Genomic DNA, 23402 nt, shown 5'->3' with positions numbered 1-23402 from the left:
AATGAGTTTTAAAATCAATAAAGTATACCCTACTCTGTTGATAGACAGACATATGATTGCTTCATAAATAGACCGATGTATAAATACTATAACAAATACACTAAATAACAATGCATTTATTTACAAATGACAAGTAGCTTGCAGGTAACAGTTAAGCGTAGTGTTAGCATAGCATCAGGATAGTGACTTGGATACGTTGTCATGTAGAATCTAGGAAGAAACCCTGCACATCAGTTTCCTATAATGTAGATGGTAAAACCTGGAGCATACACCAGAAAGAAGACTATGTGCCAGATAATAAACTTAAAAGTAGGCAATATAAGTAAGTGGATATGTTACCCCAAGTTAATTTTTTTTCAGTTTGTTTCCTTCAGTTTTCTGTCTTTGAGTCAAAATTTCCCAGTGAACTAAATTTTAATCAATTTAATGTCAAGGCCTTAAAGTCCAACTCTAGCAAACACTTTACCTTCTATCCTCTCCAGATTTACTCTCTGTAATCTGCAGCTGGGATCTCCAGACACACGGCTCAGCTGCTTTCTACCAAATTGAAGGCACTTTTTGGTTTGTACAACTTCCTGAGTCAAGTGTTGCCTCCTTAGCCTGATAGGTATCTGTTGCCTCCCCAGGCCTGTAATGGAAGATGTGATTTATAGAGTATAAAAGATAATTTTAAAATTGTAGTTCATTTGAAATGTGTTGTGTGATTTTTTATTTGCAGTGCATAGCCCTATTTCTGAAAGGGAAGATGGATGTCATTGTGCACCATGCATGGCTCTTATTTGGGTTTTATTAATTGCAGTGTTTAATGTAGGAAGTGCTCTAGTCCAGACAGTATCATTGGACTTGTATGCAGCTTCCTCATTCACTCAGCACTGGCCTTGGTCCTCTTAGATGCGGTACCATTTGAGTCCAATGCCTTTGCTAATGCTCACTCAGCTGTGCAGGGGGAGAATTGAGTTCTCAGTCGTTGTTTGCCTGTCAGTATTCACTCGCTTGTGAGATGAACAGGAGACGAGAACAACTAGCAACACACAAAGCTGTCGGTGCAAGTCCTGACTCTGCTGTTAAGAATTGTGGCACTTCTCCCATGGGAATAGTTTGGAAATTTATCAAAAACCAAAAATGGAACTCTACATGATTGGTTTGTACTATCCTTTGAATAATAATCACCAAAGTATTTGAAATCGGAATATTACCTGCCTATATATGTTTATTGATGCTATCATAATAGTCAAATTAGGGAATTAGCTTAGGTTTCCAATAACAGATGAGCAGATCAAGGAAGCATGGTACAAATGCATGGTGGAATACTATTCAGCCACAGAGAGATGAATAAAGTAGCATCTTAAGAAAAACAAAAGGAAAGTGTTAGGTTGCAAGCAGAAATATCAGTATTATAAGTTTGCACTACATGTATAATCTTAACAATCCAAAAGTAGAAGCTGGATTATAGGAAGAAGAGGAAAGGTAGGAGCTCAGATGAGGAGGAGGAAAGTAGAGAACAAGAGAAGGAAGTAAAGATGGCATGTATGGTCATATAAAAATATCTCTGTCTCTGTCCCTCTCTGTCTCTGTCTGTCTGTCTGTCTGTCTGTCTGTCTGTCTGTCTGTCTGTCTCTCTCTCTCTCTCTCTATATATATATATATATATATATATATATATTTATAACATAATAACCATGTATGTATACATACATATATGTATTATACATATGCATACACACATGCTTAGAACAGTGACAATGAAGCATAAAATATAATTTATACATGAGTAGTTATAACAATGATAAAGGTGTGGCTGTAAGAAGGTCATTTAGTTTATTGATTCAGAAAGGTCTCTGACAGAGACAGACAGAATTGAGCATCCATATCACCACCCACTTGCTAGGTTTACTTCAGTTTTCTTTTTTCATTAAAAAACAAACAAACCTATTTTTAAAATCTTCATTCTTTTGTTGCTCATGTTTATTTTCTATTTTCTTTTATTGAAAATAGTTTTTTCTTTACAACATATTCTAATTACATTTTCTTCTTTCTGAAATTCTTTTGGACATCTCTCATCACCAAATGAGGCCCTCAATACAAGGAGTAGGTTACATCTAATAACATTGTTGACCAAAGTGGTCCCACAGGAACCCCCAAACAGCCCGGACTGCTGTCAAAGCTATTGGGAAGTCTCTTCACTGTTCTAAGCCTTCCACTGCAAAATATCAAAAATCTTGTCTTCTGACTTATGCAAAATTTGAGGTTGATGCTAAATTTGGAGGAGTGTGGCCACGGGACAATATTAGAAGTTAGAAATGTGGGCGGACATAGGGTGACATTTAGCACAGAAAAACAATGACAGGTACGATGTGAATACTTTTGTTCCAGAGTTAATGTGCATGAAGGGCAGCCTACTCTGAGTATCTTGAATTAGAATGTAACAGGAACAACCAAGAAAACTATTTGAGAGGGTCATGGGAGGGCTAGAGGGAAGAAAAGGAAGAAGGGCACGATGTGACTATATTTTAAATAAAAATGTATTTTTAAAAGAAAGAAAGGAAGAAGGAAAGGAAGAAAGAAAGAAAGTATGCTCTCTCAAGCATCCTATGGGGAAAGGTAGCTTGCTTGCTTTAAAGTTAAGGATTCTGTTGAGCTCAATTGCAGTTTAATATGTTGTTTTGGTTACTTCTGAGAAAAGTTATATATGGCTCTCTCCTCTGAAGTTGAACTCAGGTGGGAAATGCTGTTTTATTTTTAATTGTACTTCAGAAGCCTTCCTTTACAGTTTCTATGACAATCCTACAGTGTAAGGTAATAGCATTGGCCCCTGGCTTATTTAACAATATTGTATGATCATAAAGCAGTCATTAATTTTATTTTTTCATCAAAATCAGAAACCCATAAAGATTTTGGCATTATGAATATTTTAAAAAGTATCTTCAAACATTTTTAGATGAAACCAGAGTAGCAGACTGGTTGGTAGAGCCTAGACGATTTGTTTTGAAAAACTGGTAGTGTTTCCTAATTTAATGATTTATAATCCCTCCTTTATGTTGTCACAAAAAATGAGCGATCCAAAATTAAGCTGGGAAAATTGAAGGCTTGTCAGAAAAATTCATTTGGGTCCCAGATAAAGAGATCAGCCCTACACAGAGTCATCTATCAAGTATCCGAGTGAGTGCGGTGTCTGTGGTGTGTGGGTTGTAGTGTTAACAGCTGAATGTAGAAGTGGCATTCCTGTGACCTGGCTTCATGTGATTAGACATAAAGAGTTTTGAAATGAAAATAGTAGGACTTATGCCTATCAATAGAATTTATTGCTTTTTAGAATTTGTAATATTTTGGAATTGGGTACATTTCACATGAAGCTAGACAGATAAAAATGTCAAAACATAGACTTTTTTAATATAAAGAGAATCAATTAAAAGCTATAGTTATCAGTTACTGCTTTTATGTGTTGTGATAATTTAGGATATAAACTAATTCTATTTTAAATAATAACGGGTGTGGTCTTTATGTAATGGTGATATAATTAATGTATTAAAATCATGCTATAGTTTATAACTACTGTCAGTAACAACATTACTATTTCCCAAAGAAATATTCATTTCAGTTCCTGCTTGAACCTATTGAGCTCAAATCTGACTTTTCTGAGTCTACTGAAGTATGTTTTCTTAATCTTAGCCATTGCAACTGGAGAAAGATCACATCTCAAGAGAACTTTAATTTACATTTCCCCACTAGTAAGGGTGATGAACCTGTCTGTTTCTTAAGCATATTTGAATAAGTGGGTGGGTAGGGGAGCAGGGTGGGGGAAGGGTATAGGGAACTTTCGGGATAGCATTTGAAATGTAAATAAAGAAAATATCTAATAAAAAAAAGAATATTTCTTAGCGACTTGTATTTCTTCTGAGAAATCTTTACTTAGTTCCATAGCCCACTGTTGAAGCTGGGTAGTGTGCTTGATTGGTGCTTGGTTGTGAGAGGTGTACATCCTTCGTCATATAGCAAGCATTTGTCTCCATTCTGTAAGATGCCTCTGCAGTTGATTAATCATTTCCTTTGCAGTTCAGAATGCTTTTAATTTTATGGAGTCCCACTTGTTGATTACTAGTCTTATGCCCTTGGCAACTGGAGCTTTATTCAGAAAATCCTTCTCTGAAGCTATAGCCTGAAGTGCGGTCCCTACTCCTTCTTCTAGGGGTTTCCGAGCTTCCTGTCTAACATTTAGATATTTGATCCATTTGGAATTGGGAGGTGGGAGTGGATCTGTGAGGCATTTGTTGAGGAGCTGCAAGCAAATCTGATCAAAATACATTGAATGAAAATAGAGTAATAAAAGGTTTAACAAACAACAGAAAACAGAAAAACACAGTAACATTTGTGTGAAAGGCAGACTTGTAAGGCTTATCTTTAAAAGGGACAGGCTACAGAAATGTCATTCTTCATGGTGAATGCTGTGTTCTAGGGAGGGACTCCACCAGCCTCCATTCTATTGAGGTGACACTCTATTCATCATCCAGTTCTTGTGTGGCTTGCTATTCTGAGGAGCCCCTGCCTTGGATAGAATCTCTCTCCCCTCCCCTCCCCTCCCCTCCCCTCCCCTCCCCTCCCCTCCCCTCCCCTCCCCTCCCCTCCCCTCCCCTCCCCTCCCCTCCCCTCCCCTCCCCTCCCCTCCCCTCCCCTCCCCTCCCCTCCCCTCCCCTCCCCTCCCCTCCTCCCCCTCCTCTTCCTCTTCCTCCTCCTCCTCCTCCTTCCTTCTTCTTCTTCTTCTTCTTCTTCTTCTCTCTCTCTCTCTCTCTCTCTCTCTCTCTCTCTCTCTGTTGGTTGGCTCACAATTAGCAGAATTGCAACTGCTTAGCGCCACTCCTCTTTTTGCTTCTCATTATTGCTACCCTTGTTAACCGTTACTGCTGTAGCACTGATTCACTGATTCACTGATATAAAATCCCTGAATGCTGCTGGCTCTCGGCTAGAGTTCCCTGAGGATCCGCTAGTAGACCAGCCCTGAACCATGGTCCAGAAGTTGACAACCCAGAAAAAAACGTTATGCAATAGAAGCTTAACAATTTGAAAAGTTTTATTCATTTAATTTGTAAATATAATTACCACTAAGTTCTCAAAAATGTTTAAGATTTTTAAGAATTTAAATGTGTGTGTGTGTGTGTGTGTGTGTGTGTGTGTGTGTGTCAGTGTTCACAGAGCCAGAAGAGGGCATCACATTTCTAGAGCTTGGGTTCGAGGAGCTAAACTCATTTTCTGGAAAAGCAGCAAGTGCTCTTCACCTTAGATCCCTTAGACCCATGTAAAGCCAGACACTGCATCACATGTGTGTAATACCACTACTACCATGGGCAGAACAGTGAACAGTAAGAGAATCTGTTGCAAACAGGGTGGAAAGCAAGAGCTAGCTTCTAAGGTTGTCCTCTGACTTCCATGTGTGAGACAAACATTCATATTGTGCTCTGCATCTGGCCTTTAAAGATTAGAAACAAATAGACAAACAACAGCAAGACAACAACAACAACAAAACCAAAAACAGCAGTATGACTTTAAATGGTGTTAATTACTCATTTTGAATAAGCAATTTAAAAACATGAGCAATTAGTGGAGACTCATGCTGGTGTTTTGAGTTAGGCCTAGCACGAAGGAAGCTCTTTCCCCTCTCTCTGCCTTCTTCCCTCACTGTCCTTGAGGACATTTGTCCTATCAGGGTCCAGATGAACTACTTTGGAGATACCATGCTGCCAAGCTGAGTTTTCTTCACTGAACAATGCCCATGAAACCCCATTACCACCTGCTGACCCACAAGGAGAATGCACATATATCCTCAGGCAAATGAAGACCTGTTTTCATTTTGTTTTTAATTTCCAGGAGGTATCTTATTGACTCCATTTAATTAAAGAAGGGGTGGAGGCAGAGAGATGGCTCATCATGTAAAGGTGCTTGCTCCAACTAGCCTGACAAGTTGAGTTTGGTCCCGAGCACCCAGATAGAAGGAGAGAACCACCTCTGGTAGGTTGTCCTTCCCTGGTGAAAGCTGGCTCTTTCTACCCCAGCAGCCTTCAGCTGACAGAGCTCCTCAGCCAGGCTTTGTGAGTTACTGCCCCCATCTGTGCTGGAATTTTGGCTGAAAGCCACAGCCTTTGCAGTAGCTCCTTGGTTGGGTCCAGACTGCTTTGGCCTGACTATCATATTAGAATGTCATAGGCCTTACCCTCAAAAGTCACACACAGATGTCGAGTGCCTTTCTGTCATTTCTCTCACTCCACTTTGAATAAGTAATCTATTCACATCTTTGTTTAGGGGAAGTGTGAGGAAGAGAATGCGAGGTGGCTTTGTTGTTAGAATGCACTACTTTTCCATGGAGACTTGTGAAAGGGAGGTCAAGACTCACTCATTATGGACGGAGCCTTTCCACATGTGAAGAATAGAATTAATTGGGTCAGCCAGTCATCACCACCTTTCATATATCTCACACTCATTTGCTGTTATCATTCCAGTGAATGCCAGAGCTGGCTGTTCAGTGACAGTAGATATGGGCATAGCCTTACGTCTTTTTCTTCCACATCTTCCCCTTTCATATGACCTAGAGTTCTTTCTTTTCCTACTCTTCCACCCTTCTCGTCTCAATAACTGTCATCTCTTGTTAGACTAACACATGGCAGTCCAAGTTGTTTTGTGTTCACTATCCATCTCAGGACATGATAAAAAGAAAGTCACTGTTTCCTTTCATGTACCACAACATGAAGTAGGTAGAACTTAGTTAAGGCTGTGGGTTCTGAAGTCAGAAGGTCTGCATTTGAAACTAGATCCCACCACCTTGGCAAATGTGATTTTGTAAATGTGAATAAATCTCTGAGTCTTTGTAGAGAGAAAAGAAAAATAAAATTTTCCTGATTGGGTTGTTGTGAGGACTTAACAGTATCAATATTTCTCATGGAATGCAACAATCGCTCAAAACACTTAAAAGGCAATGCTAAGTAGTGCTCAGCCCTTCTACCCAAAATTCTTTAACCTCAACACTTCTAGGATAGAGCTGGGACCTCCTTGGCATGCTGGGTAAGTGCAGGCTTCCTCCCTCAGTCCTAAATCACTGCTCCCTTTTTGGTTCATGTCCAGTGTTAACCAGTTCCTCTGCCCACAGTGGTCCATGCCTTACCTATCTCTTCTCACACACCCTGACTCAGGCAATTTTCCTCCCCATCCAAATATCAGACATTTCTCTCTTAGTAACGTTTCCCCTGAGGTCGCATTGTGTACCATTTATTTCTGAACATTGTTTCCATACTCTGTGACTCTCAATGAATCTTTGTATATTTGCATGGGACTTGCCACCATTTTGTGCAATTCCAGTGTTCTTTGCTGTGCTCTGAATGACTGCAATGGGGTGTAGAGGAGTGAGACTGAGTTCTCTTGATTTTTTGGGGGCCCAATTTTTGATACTTTTAACTACCTTCTTAATATACTAATAAATAAGAATCCACTTGGGGAATCTTAGGAAATTCACAGTGTCAAACACATAATAGAATGGGCGTATCATTAATGTTTTAAAAATAAGCAGATGGCTGTTTGAGTTTCATGTATCTTTAACTATTCATCTTGTATAGATACATATAACATTAAAAATAAGTTACTTAATTCTAATTTGTAAAGATTTAAATTCCAAGACCACTTAAAGTGATCTCAGGTGAATAACTAGGATAGTTTAGTAAAGTTGCATAACTGTTTGATCAAGAATAAGAGATGGTTATGAAATAAAAAGATGGGCCTATTTTGTGCTGTGCAATAGCTCTCTGAAGGCAATCATTTGAAGCTGTAGCAGTGATACAAAAGGCCAGGAAAACTCCTTTGAATCCCAAAGAATCATAGACAGGAGGAAAATTTGTGCTGGTTGACATTGTGTGCGTCACATCATTTCTAGATATGCGTCTTTTTCAGTCATCTACAGTTTCCCTTCTTTTGAAAAGATTGAGATGCATGCTGGCTTCTTAGGCTTGCTAAGATTATAAAATTCTGCAAAAGGTATATTTGAGGCCTTGTAGGACATTTCTATTTAAATGAGCTAGAAAAGGCTAGGTCATTTCTGCAGAAGGTGGAGGTGTTGGTTTACTGATAGCTGTTGGCTATAATCCCAGAGTTGCTGGATGCTCCCGTGTTCCCAAACACCACTTACAGATGAAAGCAGACTTGTCGAAAGAAGTGGCTGATATCAGATTCAGATGACAGAAAAATGTAATAGAGCAAGATCACAAAAGGGCACAGAGCAAACACAAAGTAACTTCAGGATCATGTGAAAATCAGCTCTTCTTCAAGAGGAAAAAGTACAAAAATATGGGATGATTTTTTTTCAATAAAAGAGTATCAGTTTACAAATAGGAAGGATGATGGAACGAGAAAAAAAATCATTATTTTACAGTCCCAAGTAGAGTAACTGATGGCAAGGATGATCAGTGATGACCCTTATGAGAAATGGTCTGGAAATCAGACAGCCACAGAACACTTTCACATTCAGACTGTGTAGGAATGTAAGAGGAAGACACAGAGAGGTGGGGTAGCGGCCAGCAAATGACCAACCCCAGCATTAGCCAGATAATGGGACAGTTCAGCACTGTGCCTTCCCAGATGAAGAATTGTAAAGTTTGCAGTACGAGTTACTTCTTCTGTCAATTAGTCTTGAATCTGCAGGCAGTATAGATGCCAGAAGAATAGGTTAGCAGTTCTATGGGGGATTGTCAGATGAAATTCATCTGGGATGCCTTCTAAGACAGTTAGCCAGGGACTCTTCATAAAACTCAATATAAAAGAAGAAATTTTACACTATATAGCATTCTCTGTGAGCCTGCCTCAGAAATGAAAAAGGAGACATAACAACAGAAACTAAGGAAATCCAAAACATCATCAGATCCTACTATAAAAGGTTATAATCAACAAAACTGGAAAACCTGGATGAAATGGACAATTTCCAAGACAGATACCAGGAACCAAAGTTAAATCAGGATCAGATTAATGATCTAAACATTCCCGTTCCACTAAAGAAATAGAAGCAGTCATTAATAGTCTCCCAAACAAAACAAGCCCAGGACCAGATGGGTTTAGCACAGAGTTCTATCAGACCTTCAAAGAAGACCTAATTCCAATTCTTCTCAAACTATTCCACAAAATAGAAACAGAAGGTACTCTACCCAATTTATTCTATGAAGCCACAATTGCTCTGATACCTAAACCACACAGAGACCCAACACAGAAAGAGAACTTCAGACCAATTTTCCTTATGAATATTGATGCAAAAATACTCAATAAAATTCTCCCAAACCAAATCCAAGAACACATCAAAATGATCATCCATCATGATCAAGTAGGCTTCATCCCAGGTATGCAGGGATGGTTTAATATACACAAATCCATCAAAGTAATCCACTATATAAACAAACTCAAAGACAAAAACCACATGATCATCTCGTTAGATGCTGAGAAAACATTTGACAAAATGCAATACCCATTCATGATAAAAGTCTTGGAAAGATCAGGAATTCAAGGCCCATATCTAAACATAATAAAGGAAATTTACAGCAAACCAGTAGCCAACATCAAACTAAATGGAGAGAAACTTGAAGCAATCCCACTAAAATCAGGGACTAGATAAGGCTACCTGCTTTCTCCCTACCTATTCAATGTAGTACTTGAAGTCCTAGCCATAGCAATTCGACAACAAAAGGAGATCAAGGGGATACAAATTGGAAAGGAAGAAGTCAAAATATCACTATTTGCAGATGATATGATAGTATATATAAGTGACCCTAAAAATTCCACTAGAGAACTCGTAAACCTGATAAACAGCTTCAGTGAAGTAGCTGGATATAGAATTAACTCAAACAAATCAGTGGCCTTTGTCTACACAAAGGATAAACAGGCTGAGAAAAAAAATAGGGAAACAACACTCTTTACAATAGTCACAAATAATATAAAATACCTTGGAGTGACTCTCACTAAGGAAGTGAAAGATCTGTATGATAAGAACTTCAAGTCTCTGAATAAAGAAATCTAAGAAGATCTCAGAAGATGGAAAGATCTCCCATGGTCATGGATTAGCAGGATCTATATAGTAAAAATGGCTATCTTACCAAAAGCAATCTACAGATTCCATGCAATCCCCATCAAAATTCCAACTCAATTTTTCACTGAGTAAGAAAGAGAAATTTGCAAATTCATCTGGAATAACAAAAAACCTAGGATAGCATAAAGAACAATAAAAGAACCTCTGGTGGAATCACCATGCCTGACCTCAAGCTGTACTGCAGAGCAATTGTGATAAAAACTGCATGGTACTGGTACAGGGACAGACAGGTAGATCAGTGGAATAGAATTGAAGACCCAGAAATGAACCCACACACCTATGGTCACTTGATCTTTGACAAAGGAGCTAAATCCATCCAGAGGAAAAAAGACAGCATTTTCAACAAATGATGCTGGCACAACTGACAGTTAGCATGTAGAAGAATGCAAATTGATCCATTCTTAGCTCCTTGTAGAAAGCTCAAGTCTAAGTGGATCAAGGAACTCCACATAAAACCAGAGACACTGAAACTTATAGAGGAGAAGGTGGGGAAAGGCCTCGAAGATATGGGCACAGGGGAAAAATTCCTGAACAGAACAGCATTGGCTTGTGCTGTAAGATCGAGAATTGACAAATGGGACCTCATAAAATTGCAAAGCTTTTGTAAGGCAAAAGACACTGTCAATAAGACAAAAAGGCCACCAATAGATTGGGAAAGGATCTTTGCCAATCCTAAATCAGATAGGGGACTAATATCCAATATACACAAAGAACTCAAGAATCTGGACTCCAGAAAATCAAATAGCCCTATTAAAAATGGGTTACAGAGCTAAACAAAGAATTTTCTTTTTGCTTTCTCTTCTCTCTCTTCTCTTCTCTTCTCTTCTCTTCTCTTCTCTTCTCTTCTCTTCTCTTCTCTTCTCTTCTCTTCTCTTCTCTTCTCTTCTCTTCTCTTCTCTTCTCTTCTTTCTTTCTTTCTTTCTTTCTTTCTTTCTTTCTTTCTTTCTTTCTTTCTTTTTGAGACAGGGTTTCTCTGTATAGCCCTGGCTGTCCTGGAACTCACTTTGTAGACCAGGCTGGCCTCGAACTCATAAATCTGCTTGCCTCTGCCTCCCAAGTGCTGGGTTTAAAGGAATGCAACCACCACCTCCTGGCTAAGAATTTTCCACTGAGGAATACCAAATGTCTGAGAAGCACCTGAAAAATGTTCAACATCCTTAATCATCAGGGAAATGCAAATCAAAACAACCCTGAGATTCCATCTCACACCAGTCAGAATGGCTAAGATCAAAAATTCAGGTGAGAGCAGATGCTGGTGAGGATGTGGTGAAAGAGGAACACTCCTCCATTGCTGTTGGGCTTGCAAGCTAGAACAACCACTCTGGAAATCAGTCTGGTGGTTCCTCAGAAAATGTGACATAGTACTACAGGAAGATCCAGCAATACCTCTCCTGGGCATATACCCAGAAGATGTTCCAACTTGTAATAAGGACACAAACTCAACTATGTTCATAGTAATCTTATTTATAATAGCCATAAGCTGGAAAGAACCCAGATGTCCTTCAACAGAAGAATGGATACAGAAAATGTAGTACATTTACAGAATGGAGTACTAAGCAGCTGTTAAAAACAATGAATTTATGATATTCTTAGGCAAATGGATGGATCTGGAGGGCATCATCCTGAGTGAGATAACCCAATCACAAAATAAGTCACTTGATATGCACTCACTGATAAGTGGATATTAGCCCAGAAACTTAGAATACCCAAGATACAATTCACAAAACACATGAAACTCAAGAAGAAGGAAGACTAAAGTGTGGATAATTTGTTTCTCCTTAGAACTGGGCACAAAATACCCATGGAAGGAGTTACAGAGACAAAGTGTGGAGCTGAGATGGAATGAAGGACCATCAAGAGACTGCCCTACCCAGGGATCTATCCCATAAACAGCCACCAAACCCAAATACTACTGCATATGCCAGCAAGATTTTGCTGACAGGACCTTGACGTAGTTATCTCTTTTGAGGCTATGCCCGTGCCTGGCAAATACAGAAGTGGATGTGCTCAGTCACCTATTGGATGGAACACAGGGCCCCCAATGGAGGAGGTAGAGAAATTACTCAAGTAGCTGAAGGGGTCTGCAACCCTATAAGAGGAACAACAATATGAACTAACCAGTAACCCCAGAGCTTATATCTCTAGCTGCATATGTAGCAGAGAATGGCCTTATGGGACATCGATGAGAGGAGAGGCCCTTGGTCTTGCGATTATATGCCCCAATACAGGGGAATGCCAGGGCCAGGAAGTGGGAGTGGGTGGGCTGGCGAGCATGGAATGGGGAGGGTATAGGGAACTTTTGGGATAACATTTGAAATGTAAATGAATAAAATATCTAATAAAATTGTTTTTGAAAAAAATTAAAAATAAATTGCTTTTGAAACCACTGGAGTGGATCTTAGCTTGGGTGAAAACATTATAAAAAGAGATTGAGGTTGGAATGGTAGAAATTTGAATAGCTAATGGGCATTAATTGCTAATTCTCTTTAAAATCAAGTCTGAAAATAAGATGAGAAGTTGTTTTTTTATATGTTCTGATGTTATTGGTACACAGGGGAACATTCTAACTTCTAAGAGACGCATGCTGAATGATTTAGGAGGGTATACCCATGTCTGTACCCTCCTTTCACACAGCACAGACAGAATGTTTTTTGTGATAACAGGTATGCACACGAAAGCACACAGTGCTGTTGTGACTGTGGAATAGGTGGAAGTGCACAGTGTAGGTATATTATTCTTTCGGCCTTTGTGCTGGATTTCTTAAACTGGAAACTGAATAGAATCAAAGCATAGTGAATATGTGAAGGAGCAGGGTGTCTGGTGGGCTCAGCTGTGTTTGGGACCTCCATAATGATGCCACAGCCCCCTTCCTCTGTCCCTCCACTCTGCTCCTGTTTTTGCCCACAGCAGAACACTTGGGAGTCCAGAGTGCATGCAGAGCCTAGTGCTTTCAGCCAAAATTTGAAGCACTATGAAGATCTCCCGGGAGTGTTACTAGAAATGCTTAAAGTGGAGCCTTTTAGCTTTTCCAGTATCTATGATATTGCAGGCATTCAAAAACAGTTGGCTAAAACCAGGTATTAAACAGAGTAATCAGGCTAGTGAATTGCCTGGAAAAGCAAGAGCACACGAGTGACTTTGTTCGGATCCAGCAAACACTTGTGGATCGGAATAGAATTGAACTTGCGAAGGTTAAGGAAGGTTAATATTGGCTCCAGTAAATGCAAAGCCTGTTTTTCAGGCTTCGTGACTGTTTTCGACTGTTTCGACTTTGAATGATGCTTCTTGCCTTTCTGACTTCATGTTCAAAGCGTTTTGGTGGAGACCTGCTGCAAGTTTTTCCTACACATGGGGAAAATGTGGGTTTGGTGAGACATCTTCAGAGGGTGGTATTTGCAACTGTGCTTTGTTCCTTGGTGAGCTATGAGTCTCTCCTCACTTAATTATGTTAAAAAATACTGCAAGAGAGCAATTGCATAATCCCCCAGAGAGTAATTATTGCCTGTCTTGGCAGAATGCAAGGCTTTTAATCTGTAAATAAGTGATTCTGTGTGGAGGAGTGACATGCAGAGTAGTGCTGTGTAGCAAAGGTCTCATGAATCTTTAAAGTGACAGCAGTCCCTGCATCTCCTGATTGGCTGCTGTTTGCCTTTCAAAGCCTTTACGATGCTTCCCTTGTGGTTTTAACCCCTCCTGAAATATTTAAGCCTCCAAATGCTTCCTGTAAAGGGTAAAACTCAAGTTAAGTCCATGACGAATCTGGATGCAGAAAAAGCAAGATGAGCTTTTTCCAAGTTTATAAATACTAAAAACCAAAACAAGATGCGATATTGACAGTCTGTGCTTTGGAAACACATGAAAACAAAGAAGCAATAATTACTCACTTATCAATATAGTACTCACTTGTTGGAGATTAAGTTTTTGTTGTTTTGTTTTGAGATGGTCTCAGGTAGCTCAGGCTAACCCTGAGCTCACTGCATAGCTGAGGATAACCCTGAACTCCTGATACTCCTATTTCCCATGTGAGTTTGGATTATAGGGTCACACCGCCACCAGGAGATTAAGTTCACGAAGTTATTCTGGAATGATTGACATGTAATAAGTTACATTTATTGGATGCTCACAGTCAGCTATTGGATGGAACACAGGGCCCCCAATGGAGGAGCCAGAGAAAGTACCCAAGGAGCTAAAGGTGTCTGCAACCCTATAGGTGGAACAAAAATATGAACTCACCAGTAACCCCAGAGCTCATGTCTCTAGCTGCATTTGTAGCAGAAGATGACCTAGTCGGCCATCATTGTAAGATAGGCCCTTTGGTCTAGCAAACTTTATATGCCCCAGTACAGGGGAAACAGCAGGGCCAAGAAGCGGGAGTGGGTGGGTAGGGGGGCGGGGTGGGGAGGGTATAGGGGACTTTCGGGATAGCATTTGAAATGTAAATGAAGTAAATACTTAATTAAAAAATTGGAAAAAATAAAGTTTTGACATTAAGTACTAAAAATTTAAAATGTATATCATGGCAGTTCATATTTCCCAAAGACTTAATTTACTAAACTAAGAGTGGTAACTTATGCCTATAATATTGTACACTTGGGAAACTGAGGCAAAAGGATTCCTTTGAGTTCAAGGTCAGCCTGGTCTTCATTGGTAGTTCCAAGTTACCCTGGGTGACAATGTAAGAACTTGTCACAAGCAAACCCAGAATTAATTTGCTTCTGAGATGTGCGTGTAGGTAGATCTGTGTCTTTCAGGTAGTAACAGTGAGCTCCAACATCTGAGTTTTAAGTGGTCAATAGCATCTTCCTGTCAGTCTCCTGTTCTGGTTGCTTGGAGGAGCTGGGCGTGCACCTGTCCAAGGTCAGCCTCTGCACTTCACAAAGGAGCCCCTCCCATTTGCCTGCTCAAGGACTTCATTGGGCAGTGATGTCTCTTTCTGGGTAACCTCTGCTCCCTGTTAAGTTTTGCTTCCCTTTGCAGTGATGATCCACAGCCTCTATCCTGGCTTCACTTTCTCTCTTCCCCAAGGCCCTGGATCTACTCCAATCTTTTGCCCCAGTCCGAGCCTACTACTGTCCAAGAAGGTTACTGTCTGCAACCTTCACTGCCATCTTCCCTAGGCAGTGATGAGCTTCACCTTTCAGTTCAGCAACAGCAGCAACATTACAGTTCTGAAGCAGCAATGGAAATAATTTTATGGTTGGGGACTGTCACCACACCAGGAACTTTAATTAAAAGGTCAAAGCATTAGGACGTTTGAGAACCACTGTTCTAAACATTCTGGGACTTAGGGTTGAAGTTCATCTGGGCTGTAGACTTACATATCCAGTTGCAGCCTGATGAGTAATGGCGTCTCAGATGTAACACCATGGGAGTGTAATTCCTTGTTTGTCCATGATATTCTGTCATTTATTTGGACTTATTGCAGTAGCTTCCTGTTTCCCTGCCTTGTACTTACCCCAATGTCCCCGAGTCTTCCAGCAGCATAGCAGCTCCTGAAAATCCTTATGAGACATTGAATTTTATTTCACCTTTGGACCAAGTACCTGGTTTTATCCATATCAGAATAAGGCTATTCAACAGGCCCTTACTTATGTGACTCCTCCCTTTTTAGAGTACCTTTACCTTTCTCCCTAGGACACTCTCTGCCCTGATGTCCCTCGCACACACTCCTACCTCAGACATCCCTGTCTCTGCCTGCCTCACTGAGATTGTTTCTAACCATTCTAGTTAAGCTCTACCTGCCCCTGCCCATTTGCTCTCCAGATCCCTTCTCTGAAACCATATAAAAACACAAATTAAACTATTTAATTTGGTTTGTTTCCATGTTTGTGCTTGGCTGTCATCTCATATTGCAATGTAATTTTCAAGAGGCTTCAGCTGTGTCTGTCTGGTCACAGCCGGTTCACAGCCTTGCTGAACTGATCAAAGGCAATAAGGAGACTTATGAAGCAAGCTGTTGCGTTATTGTTCTGCCGAGCAGAATCTAGATTTTAAAAAGATGTGAAAACTGAAGGGGTGGGTATTTGAGAAGAGGAAGGGAACTAGAAGGTGGTGGGGACAAGAGAGGACAGTGGGTGATGAAGGTGATGAATTTACACCATGTATATGAAGAACATTATTATGACTCTTATACACATGAAAAAAATAGAACAAGAAAAACAGATTGGTCCTTCCTTCACACTCTCCTTGTAGCTTATGTGGGACAGAAGACAGGGCACACTCAGAAATGTTCACTATCTACTGCTGTTTTCTGTTCTGCAGTTTCTCTGTCTGAAGAACATCCGGACATTTCTGGCCGCCTGCTGCGATACGTTTGGAATGAGGAAAAGTGAACTTTTTGAGGCATTTGACCTATTTGATGTTCGAGACTTTGGAAAGGTACTGATCTATTTGCTTTTGAATTAATTTTTTTATATAGTTCTGGGACTTGAACTATATAAAGTACATGCTAAAGTACATGCTAAATGTTCACATGTTAACATTTGAACTACATCCCTAGCCCTTGCCTAGCATTTAATGTTTTATTGGAGAGTATTTAACTAAATCAAAGTGTCTTAAGTGGTTCGTATATCTGCATTGTTTGGTGAAATGGCTTAGCAAGTAAGAGTAAGCCCCATTCCAAAGAACAGAATCAAACAGCAGCAACAACTCTGGAAGTGAGTTCAGAAGTTCTTTGTAACTCCAAGCAGGGGCATCCTTTATCCACAGTCAGTCCTTCTGGTCCTTTCCTCCTCTAAGGGTAGAATCCCACCCCTTATGTCCAAGAGCCAATACACATTTCCTTCAGCCTTCTACCTATATACAAGACACCTCCATTTTGGAAGCTGAGAAGGTGAAGTTGTCCTGTTCTTAATGTAGACACTTTGAACAATTATCTGGAAAAGACTTGAAATATGGGTGTAGGGTGGTGCTGAGACAAAGCCGGGGCTGCACATACACAGGACATGTACTCTCCCGATCTCCAGAATGACTGGGAGGTTGTCCATTTGCTTGCATTTTGAAAATATTTTTGGCCTGGAAATAGTTTTAATATTCAAGTTGTTACTTTGGTGAATACTAAATCCATGGTGAAAGAAATTATATTGTTGGGAAGGTGAGATTACTCAATGGGTATAGGTGCTTGCCACCAAGACTGATGACCCACATGGGGGAGAGAAGTGAGTCTTCCAAGATGTCTTTTGACTTTGACGTGCATACGAGAGAATTTGGCATTCCCCCCTCATAAATGAATTAATTAAAAATTAAAACTATACTTTCAAAAATGATGATCATTTGTAATGAACCGATGTAAATTCAAATCCCTTTCCTGTGAGTAGCCTTGAGTCCAGTTACTGCATCACACTATGAAAGTATGCATGTATGAAGAGGAAGAAAGGCAAGCTGAGTGTGTTTCCAAGCCTGTCTGACTGACATGTGCAAGGCCTTGGTTTTGATCCTTTGTTGCAAGAGTCATTATTTGCATGAGTGCTTTATCTGCATTTATATCTGTGCACCAAAAATATGCCTGGTGCCCTCAGAGTCCCTGAGACTGCAGTTATATATGGCTGTAGGCAACATGTGGGTATTAGGAATCCAACCTGACCCTCTGCAAGAACAAGTGCTCTTAACCAGTGTGCCATCTCTCTATTCTTTATTCTCATTCTCTAACTTGGGTACTAGTGTCTTCCCGAATATCTGACTGCGACTGGCATTTTACTTAACTTTCATGATGTAATATATAGATATACAATAAAATCCAAGTACTTAGAAGAAACTTGTCACAGAAATGTGAGGAATTTGATGCTAACATAGAGCAAAGATGGGTAGCTCTTTCATGTGGGGAGGTTGAAGCCTGGGCTTCTTTCTGGCTTAGACCTGGAGTCATTCTGTGACCTCTGAGTAGTTCCCAGCCTTGTGGCTCATCAGACTTCTTACCAATGTGGAAGAAAATGGAGGAAGTAATGACAAGGATGGCTTTTATCTCAGGCAAGTTGTCATGCAACTGACTTGGGGGGTCACAAGTAAAGTGATGGCGAATAAGATATGGTAGCACAGGGAACAGAAAGCCAGGCCATGAGTAGGCAAAGGGGAACCTGTTTATGGCTGTTCTCCGTGACCAGTGAGGATAGGGAAAACCAGTTGAAGTACAAATGGCCGACACTATGCTGCACAGCTGTTCTGGCAGCAGAGAGAGATGTTCCTGGTTTCAAACTTCACAAGTCCTGTCCCCAGCTTGTACATTTTCTTTTGAGGAAATGGAACATGAAAATGATTTAAGCAAATGAAAAATGAAAAAGAAATCTGGCTTTTAAAAACTTATTAAGGAGACACCAAACCATTGAAGCTCCCAAGATATGATGATAAAGATTAGAAACTTATGGAATTACTTTTAAAAATGGGTAGATTTGTATTTGTGGAGTTATATGGCCTGTTCCATTAGTGAGAAAATAGAAGTTTTGGAGAAAAGTTGAGATTTGAAAAACTTGAATGTATAGGAATGAGCCCCTTAGTGCTGTGGACAAATGCATTTTATTTCTGGTTATTTCCACTGTTTTGACAGTGGTAAGACTGAGAAAGGATCAGGCCCGGCTTGGACTTGAACCTGTGCTTGTTACTCTATAGCCATCAGCTTTTGAGGATGCCCGTGTTGATGATCGCTCTCCAGACTGTGTGTAACAAAAATATAGCTGTGTTTCCACTATTAAGCACTCCAAGTAAAATGGTCAGTTACTGAATACTATTATTTATTATTATATTAGTTACTGAATACTCACAAAGCCTTTTATAAAATTCATGTAGATACTAATTTTTATTCCTTATAACAGGCTTATGAGTGGACACTGGTATTTTTCTCATTATGTTAATGAGGAATTCTGTATCCCAAGTCACATATCTGATATGAGATGAAGCAAGGGTTTGAATTCAGATCTGTCTGATTCTCTGCCACTATCCCACAATTCAAGCATGCGAATATAGCATAACATCATAACATAACATAACATAACATAACATAACATAACATAACGCTATAACAGGCTATAACAGCTTATAACAGGTTATAACAGGGCACATACTTCTCGGTGCTTTGCATATATGTGGATGTAGTTTATCTCCAAATCCTGCTATGTGGCTACTATTCTTGATTACAGATCCTGAAGTAATTCATGCAATTCTACATTTTTTATTATAATGACATTGAATATAATGTTAAATTAGAGATAACATAATACTTTCTAGTATTGAGAATATGAACAAAAACAGGATTTGGAGAAAGCTGGGCTATAGCTCGAGTGGTAGAGTATTTGGCTAGCGTGTGTGAGACTCTGCTGTAGCATACCGCCTCTGGGCTATAAACAGCCATTAACTTCATCAGAGCAGCTGGGACTATTTGAAAACAACGCCTGAGATCTGGCTGGTTGATTGTTGATGTTAACTAATAGAAGCAGGGGTGAAGTGGTTCATTAGACACTCTCCTGATAGACTTTCATGCCTGCGCCTTTCAGCCAGTATGCCATTCTGTCCTAATTACACGGGGCTTTGTGCAGCCATGCAGAAGTTGTCATCCATGCTGGGGTAAGTTTTTCCATGTCACTGCTGCTTTAGTCTCGTTCTTGCTCTTGCAAGTAACCCTTCCCCCATGTTCTATAGTTAAGTGCAGTAAGCTCATTGTTCCTCCTAGTTGGACTTTCATGAAATCATACTTGGTTTGTCCTTGCAGTTCTGTAAGGAGGGATGGGGTGGGCATGTATTTAGAGTTCCTCAGGGCAAAGAGTTCCTGTGATTCTTGACCTAGTCAGCAGGCTCATAATGGAACTGATGCTGAGTTTGGGAAGAACAATGAACCTGCTTCCTGCACGCTCTAACTCCATGGCCAAGGAGACAAGCAGCTGAAGCTAGCTGAGCTATCTGATGGTGAAATGTCTTGCCATGGCTGTCTTTCTCTTTATGGTATGACGCGGTGTGCCTCCTTAGTCATGGCAATTGTGGTATCCCTGCTATGGTGGTAAGGTAGGGAACTATAGCTAAGCCTTCAGAGGTAACATTTCCAGAGGATGAATTTGGAGTGGTTATCTTCTTGTCTATGGTATGGAGCCACGTTCCTGTTTGATGAATGGGAGTGGAGAATATACTGCAGTTCCTGAAAGTGGCATCTATGGGATGGGATCTCAGGCAGGCTGTGGCATCTCTTGCGTGGCTTTTCTTGTGGGAGCTAAGACATGCAGCTGCAGCTGAGCTGTCAACCCAGAGGGAATTTGACATCCTAAGGGAGAGATTAAGACAAGAACATGACACGATGATGTTATCTGAGATATGTCAGCCTCTGATTTGTCAGGTAAATTGATGACAGAGAAAACGAGATAGGAATATTGTTTCTTGTTTCTTGTGGATGGGGATCCAAAAGAGAAAGGGAGCCCAGACTACATCTGTGTTCAAAAACTCTGCTATTCAAAAATTTGGACCTGTGGGAAGAATCAGATGGTGAGCAAAGCAGTCGACAGAGAAGCAATAGGAAACACCTCCAGCTATAAAGAAAGGAAAAGTCTACAATCCTGCATGCAGATAGGGACCTTAACAATGGATTTACAGGAGACTGTTAATCAGGGAATAGTCTGTGTTTGCTTGAACTGCTGTAGTAGGAAGAGTGTGGGATATTAAGCAAATACCATCTAAGCAGTTATGGGACGTCTTCATTTATCTGGGGCGAGCCTTTTGATGGTGCAGCTGCTTGGGTCACCTATGCTAACATATGTCAAAATGCTTCAACTTCTACTAACAGTAAGCTTAGAACCCACACTTATTTGGCAGCTTTGGGGTCTAGAAATAGAATTATAATGAAAATGTCTTATGTTTTTACTGCATTTTGAAGTTTTCAGAGTGCTTGTTACCCCTGATTCCTGATTTTCAGAAACATTGTGAAGGTGCATATAAATGGTCCTGTTCCTTGAATGGGCAAAATAAGGCCCAGAGGGTCGATCAGACAGTGAGGTTAAGGCCACCAGCCTTGGGGATGACAACAGGACCTGGGCTCAGACATTCTGGCATTTTCCTCTTTACTCTTCTCTGCTTTCCTTGTTTTGGGTCTCACTAGATGGTCAGGGAAGAGTCTGAGCATATAGAAGAAACAAAAGGGTTTTTTTGTTGTTTGTTTTGTTTTTTTTTTTTTTGTTTGTAAATTCAAAAGCACAAGAGACTCGTTGACTTTTGATCCAGTTTTGGATTGGTTCATCTGTAAGGAAGGTAAGATTTGGGATGCTACGTGAGGCACAGCCTAATGGTAGCAGCGATGAATAAGTCTAGATAGATGACCGTTTCATAGGTTACAAAGAATGCATAGATATTGTAGCTGTCCCCTCTGCCCTTGCCCCCCTGGTGACACCATGAAGTTCTCTAGTCTTTGCCTAACCTCCTTAGTGTCGGTTTCAGGAACATATTTGGAATCAGAGGTTTGACATGGATGTATCTGCTGTGGGAAATTAAGAATATCTTGGAAAAATGTCAACCAATCCAGACGAGTGATGATTTTCTCTTATGACATGGCGAGGAGCACACATTTTGAGTGCTGTAGAGTGGCTTATGGTTATTTTGCCATTTAGCAGTTGCCCAGTCCCTAGTATTGAGTTCTCTATTTAAGGCCAATTCACTTCAGTTTGCTCTGAATTCACATCAACACAAATTCTAATTCAATGTGGTTACAGTTGGTATCATCTGTCAAAAGAAAGGTTGGGAGGCCACAGAAGCCCCAGCATAAAGTGGCTGCTGTTCCTAACTCTAGTAGACATATAGTTTGTGCATGGGCCAGGGCAGAGCTTGGTAACTTGAACTCTTTTGGGAAACAGTAGAGACCCTGAGACTGACAGGTCACTCTGGGGTTGTTGCTTGCTGATCCTTCTCTCAGGGCAGGATCCTTCTCTCAGGCAGAAGCCAACCTGCTCTGTGGAGAAGCTCCATTGTCCTTTTAGATGGCATACAGAGCTTCTCTTTGGCTCTAAGTTTATATTTTGATATGATTCATTATTTTCTAACTTTTCAAAATGATGAATCCATTTCTGGCTTTTTGGTAACAACGGTAAGTAAAATCTTTTTAGTTTCTTTGCTTAAGGTGTAAATTTTCTCAAAAAGTGTTTCCCACTTCCAGAATAATCGTAGAAGTCCCATGTTCCATTATGATCAGACCGTTCATCAGGAGCTGGACATGTCCTTGCTTCATGTCATGTGGAATGTGTTTGCTATTGCTCTAGATGCCATTAACTCAAGATTCAATTAACTCAAGCTGTTGGGAAATGTTTCCTTCCATGTTGTTAGCTGGTGTCTCTGCAGTGCATGGGAAGGTGGGGTGCATCGGAAGGTGGGGTTTTCACTAATGAGGCCATTTGTGGGGCTTGGCTGAGGCTTCCAGCCTGGCCAGCAGAGTGATGAATGCCATCTCTGCTCCTGCTTCCCTTGACCCACGGACGTTGTGTCCTTGAATCCGGGGACTCTAGAGCACCTTGCCCATGTCTGGTGATTGACACATTTTCTTGAAGCAAAGAGAAACACACCTGGCCAAAGGTTGTTACAGTAGCCTGTAGGACAGGTTCAAATGTTGAGGTTCAGGACTGTGACATCAGAGGAATCCAGAGAGTCAGTGTAGGGGTGTGTCAATGAACCAGGTGAGAACTTGGAAGAGACTAAGTTCTATTTTGGGCAAAAACAGTGTTTCTAAGGTGGGTCTTGGTCTGAGTTCTGGGTTCCTTTCTAGGCTGTGTTCTTGAGGGACTAATTTGGCCTCCCTGATTATCCCCTAATCTAGAAATTGAGGATCAGTGTATACTTATTAAATTAATAGATGTAAAGTGAGAGAGCATAGGTTAAGGTTATAACTAAGTAAACACTAACCATTCCTATGTTCATTGTTATGATTATCGCTAATATTATAATTGATTTTACTTTCTCCTTCTTTTGTAGTCCTGGGGTGGGTGGAGCTTAGGGGGTTATGCACGCTAGACAAGAAGGTTACCTCACTGTACTGTCATCCCTAGCTGCTGCTGCTAGCTCCCTATCCCTGTGTTCCTCCTGATTTCAAGTCAGGATGCCATTAACATACTCAGGCTGACCTTGAACCCATCCTATAGTCCAGGCTAGCCTAGGATTTGTTGTCTTCTTGCCTCCATGTTCCCAGTAGCTGGGATGACAGACTTGGGGCATAAGACCAGGCTAATACTATTAATCTTAATAAGTTTGAGATTCATTAATAAACATCTGGGATCCAGTTTTTGAATTAAATATAAGCTCTATTCTCACTGGAGGGGCGAGCTTAGGAAGTAAGTCATGTCCTTCCAGC

The 23402-nt window shown here is 40.4% G+C and overlaps 1 protein-coding gene across 3 annotated transcripts in view; it reads left to right on the top strand.

The window, feature by feature from the left end:
• Positions 1–23402, top strand: part of Vav3 (vav guanine nucleotide exchange factor 3) — a 335454-nt gene that overhangs the window by 68182 nt on the left and 243870 nt on the right. For all 3 annotated transcript variants that reach the window (XM_021157267.3, XM_021157266.3, XM_085835571.1), the window contains exon 2: positions 16364–16480. In XM_021157267.3, the coding sequence (XP_021012926.1) occupies positions 16364–16480 (117 nt within the window). The remainder of the gene's footprint in view (positions 1–16363; positions 16481–23402) is intronic.

This window comes from Mus caroli, unplaced genomic scaffold (genome assembly GCF_978045245.1).
Source record: "Mus caroli unplaced genomic scaffold, Mus_caroli_1 scaffold_3, whole genome shotgun sequence".
Classification (NCBI taxonomy): domain Eukaryota; kingdom Metazoa; phylum Chordata; class Mammalia; order Rodentia; family Muridae; genus Mus; species Mus caroli.
This window is presented reverse-complemented; position numbering and strand designations above follow the sequence as displayed.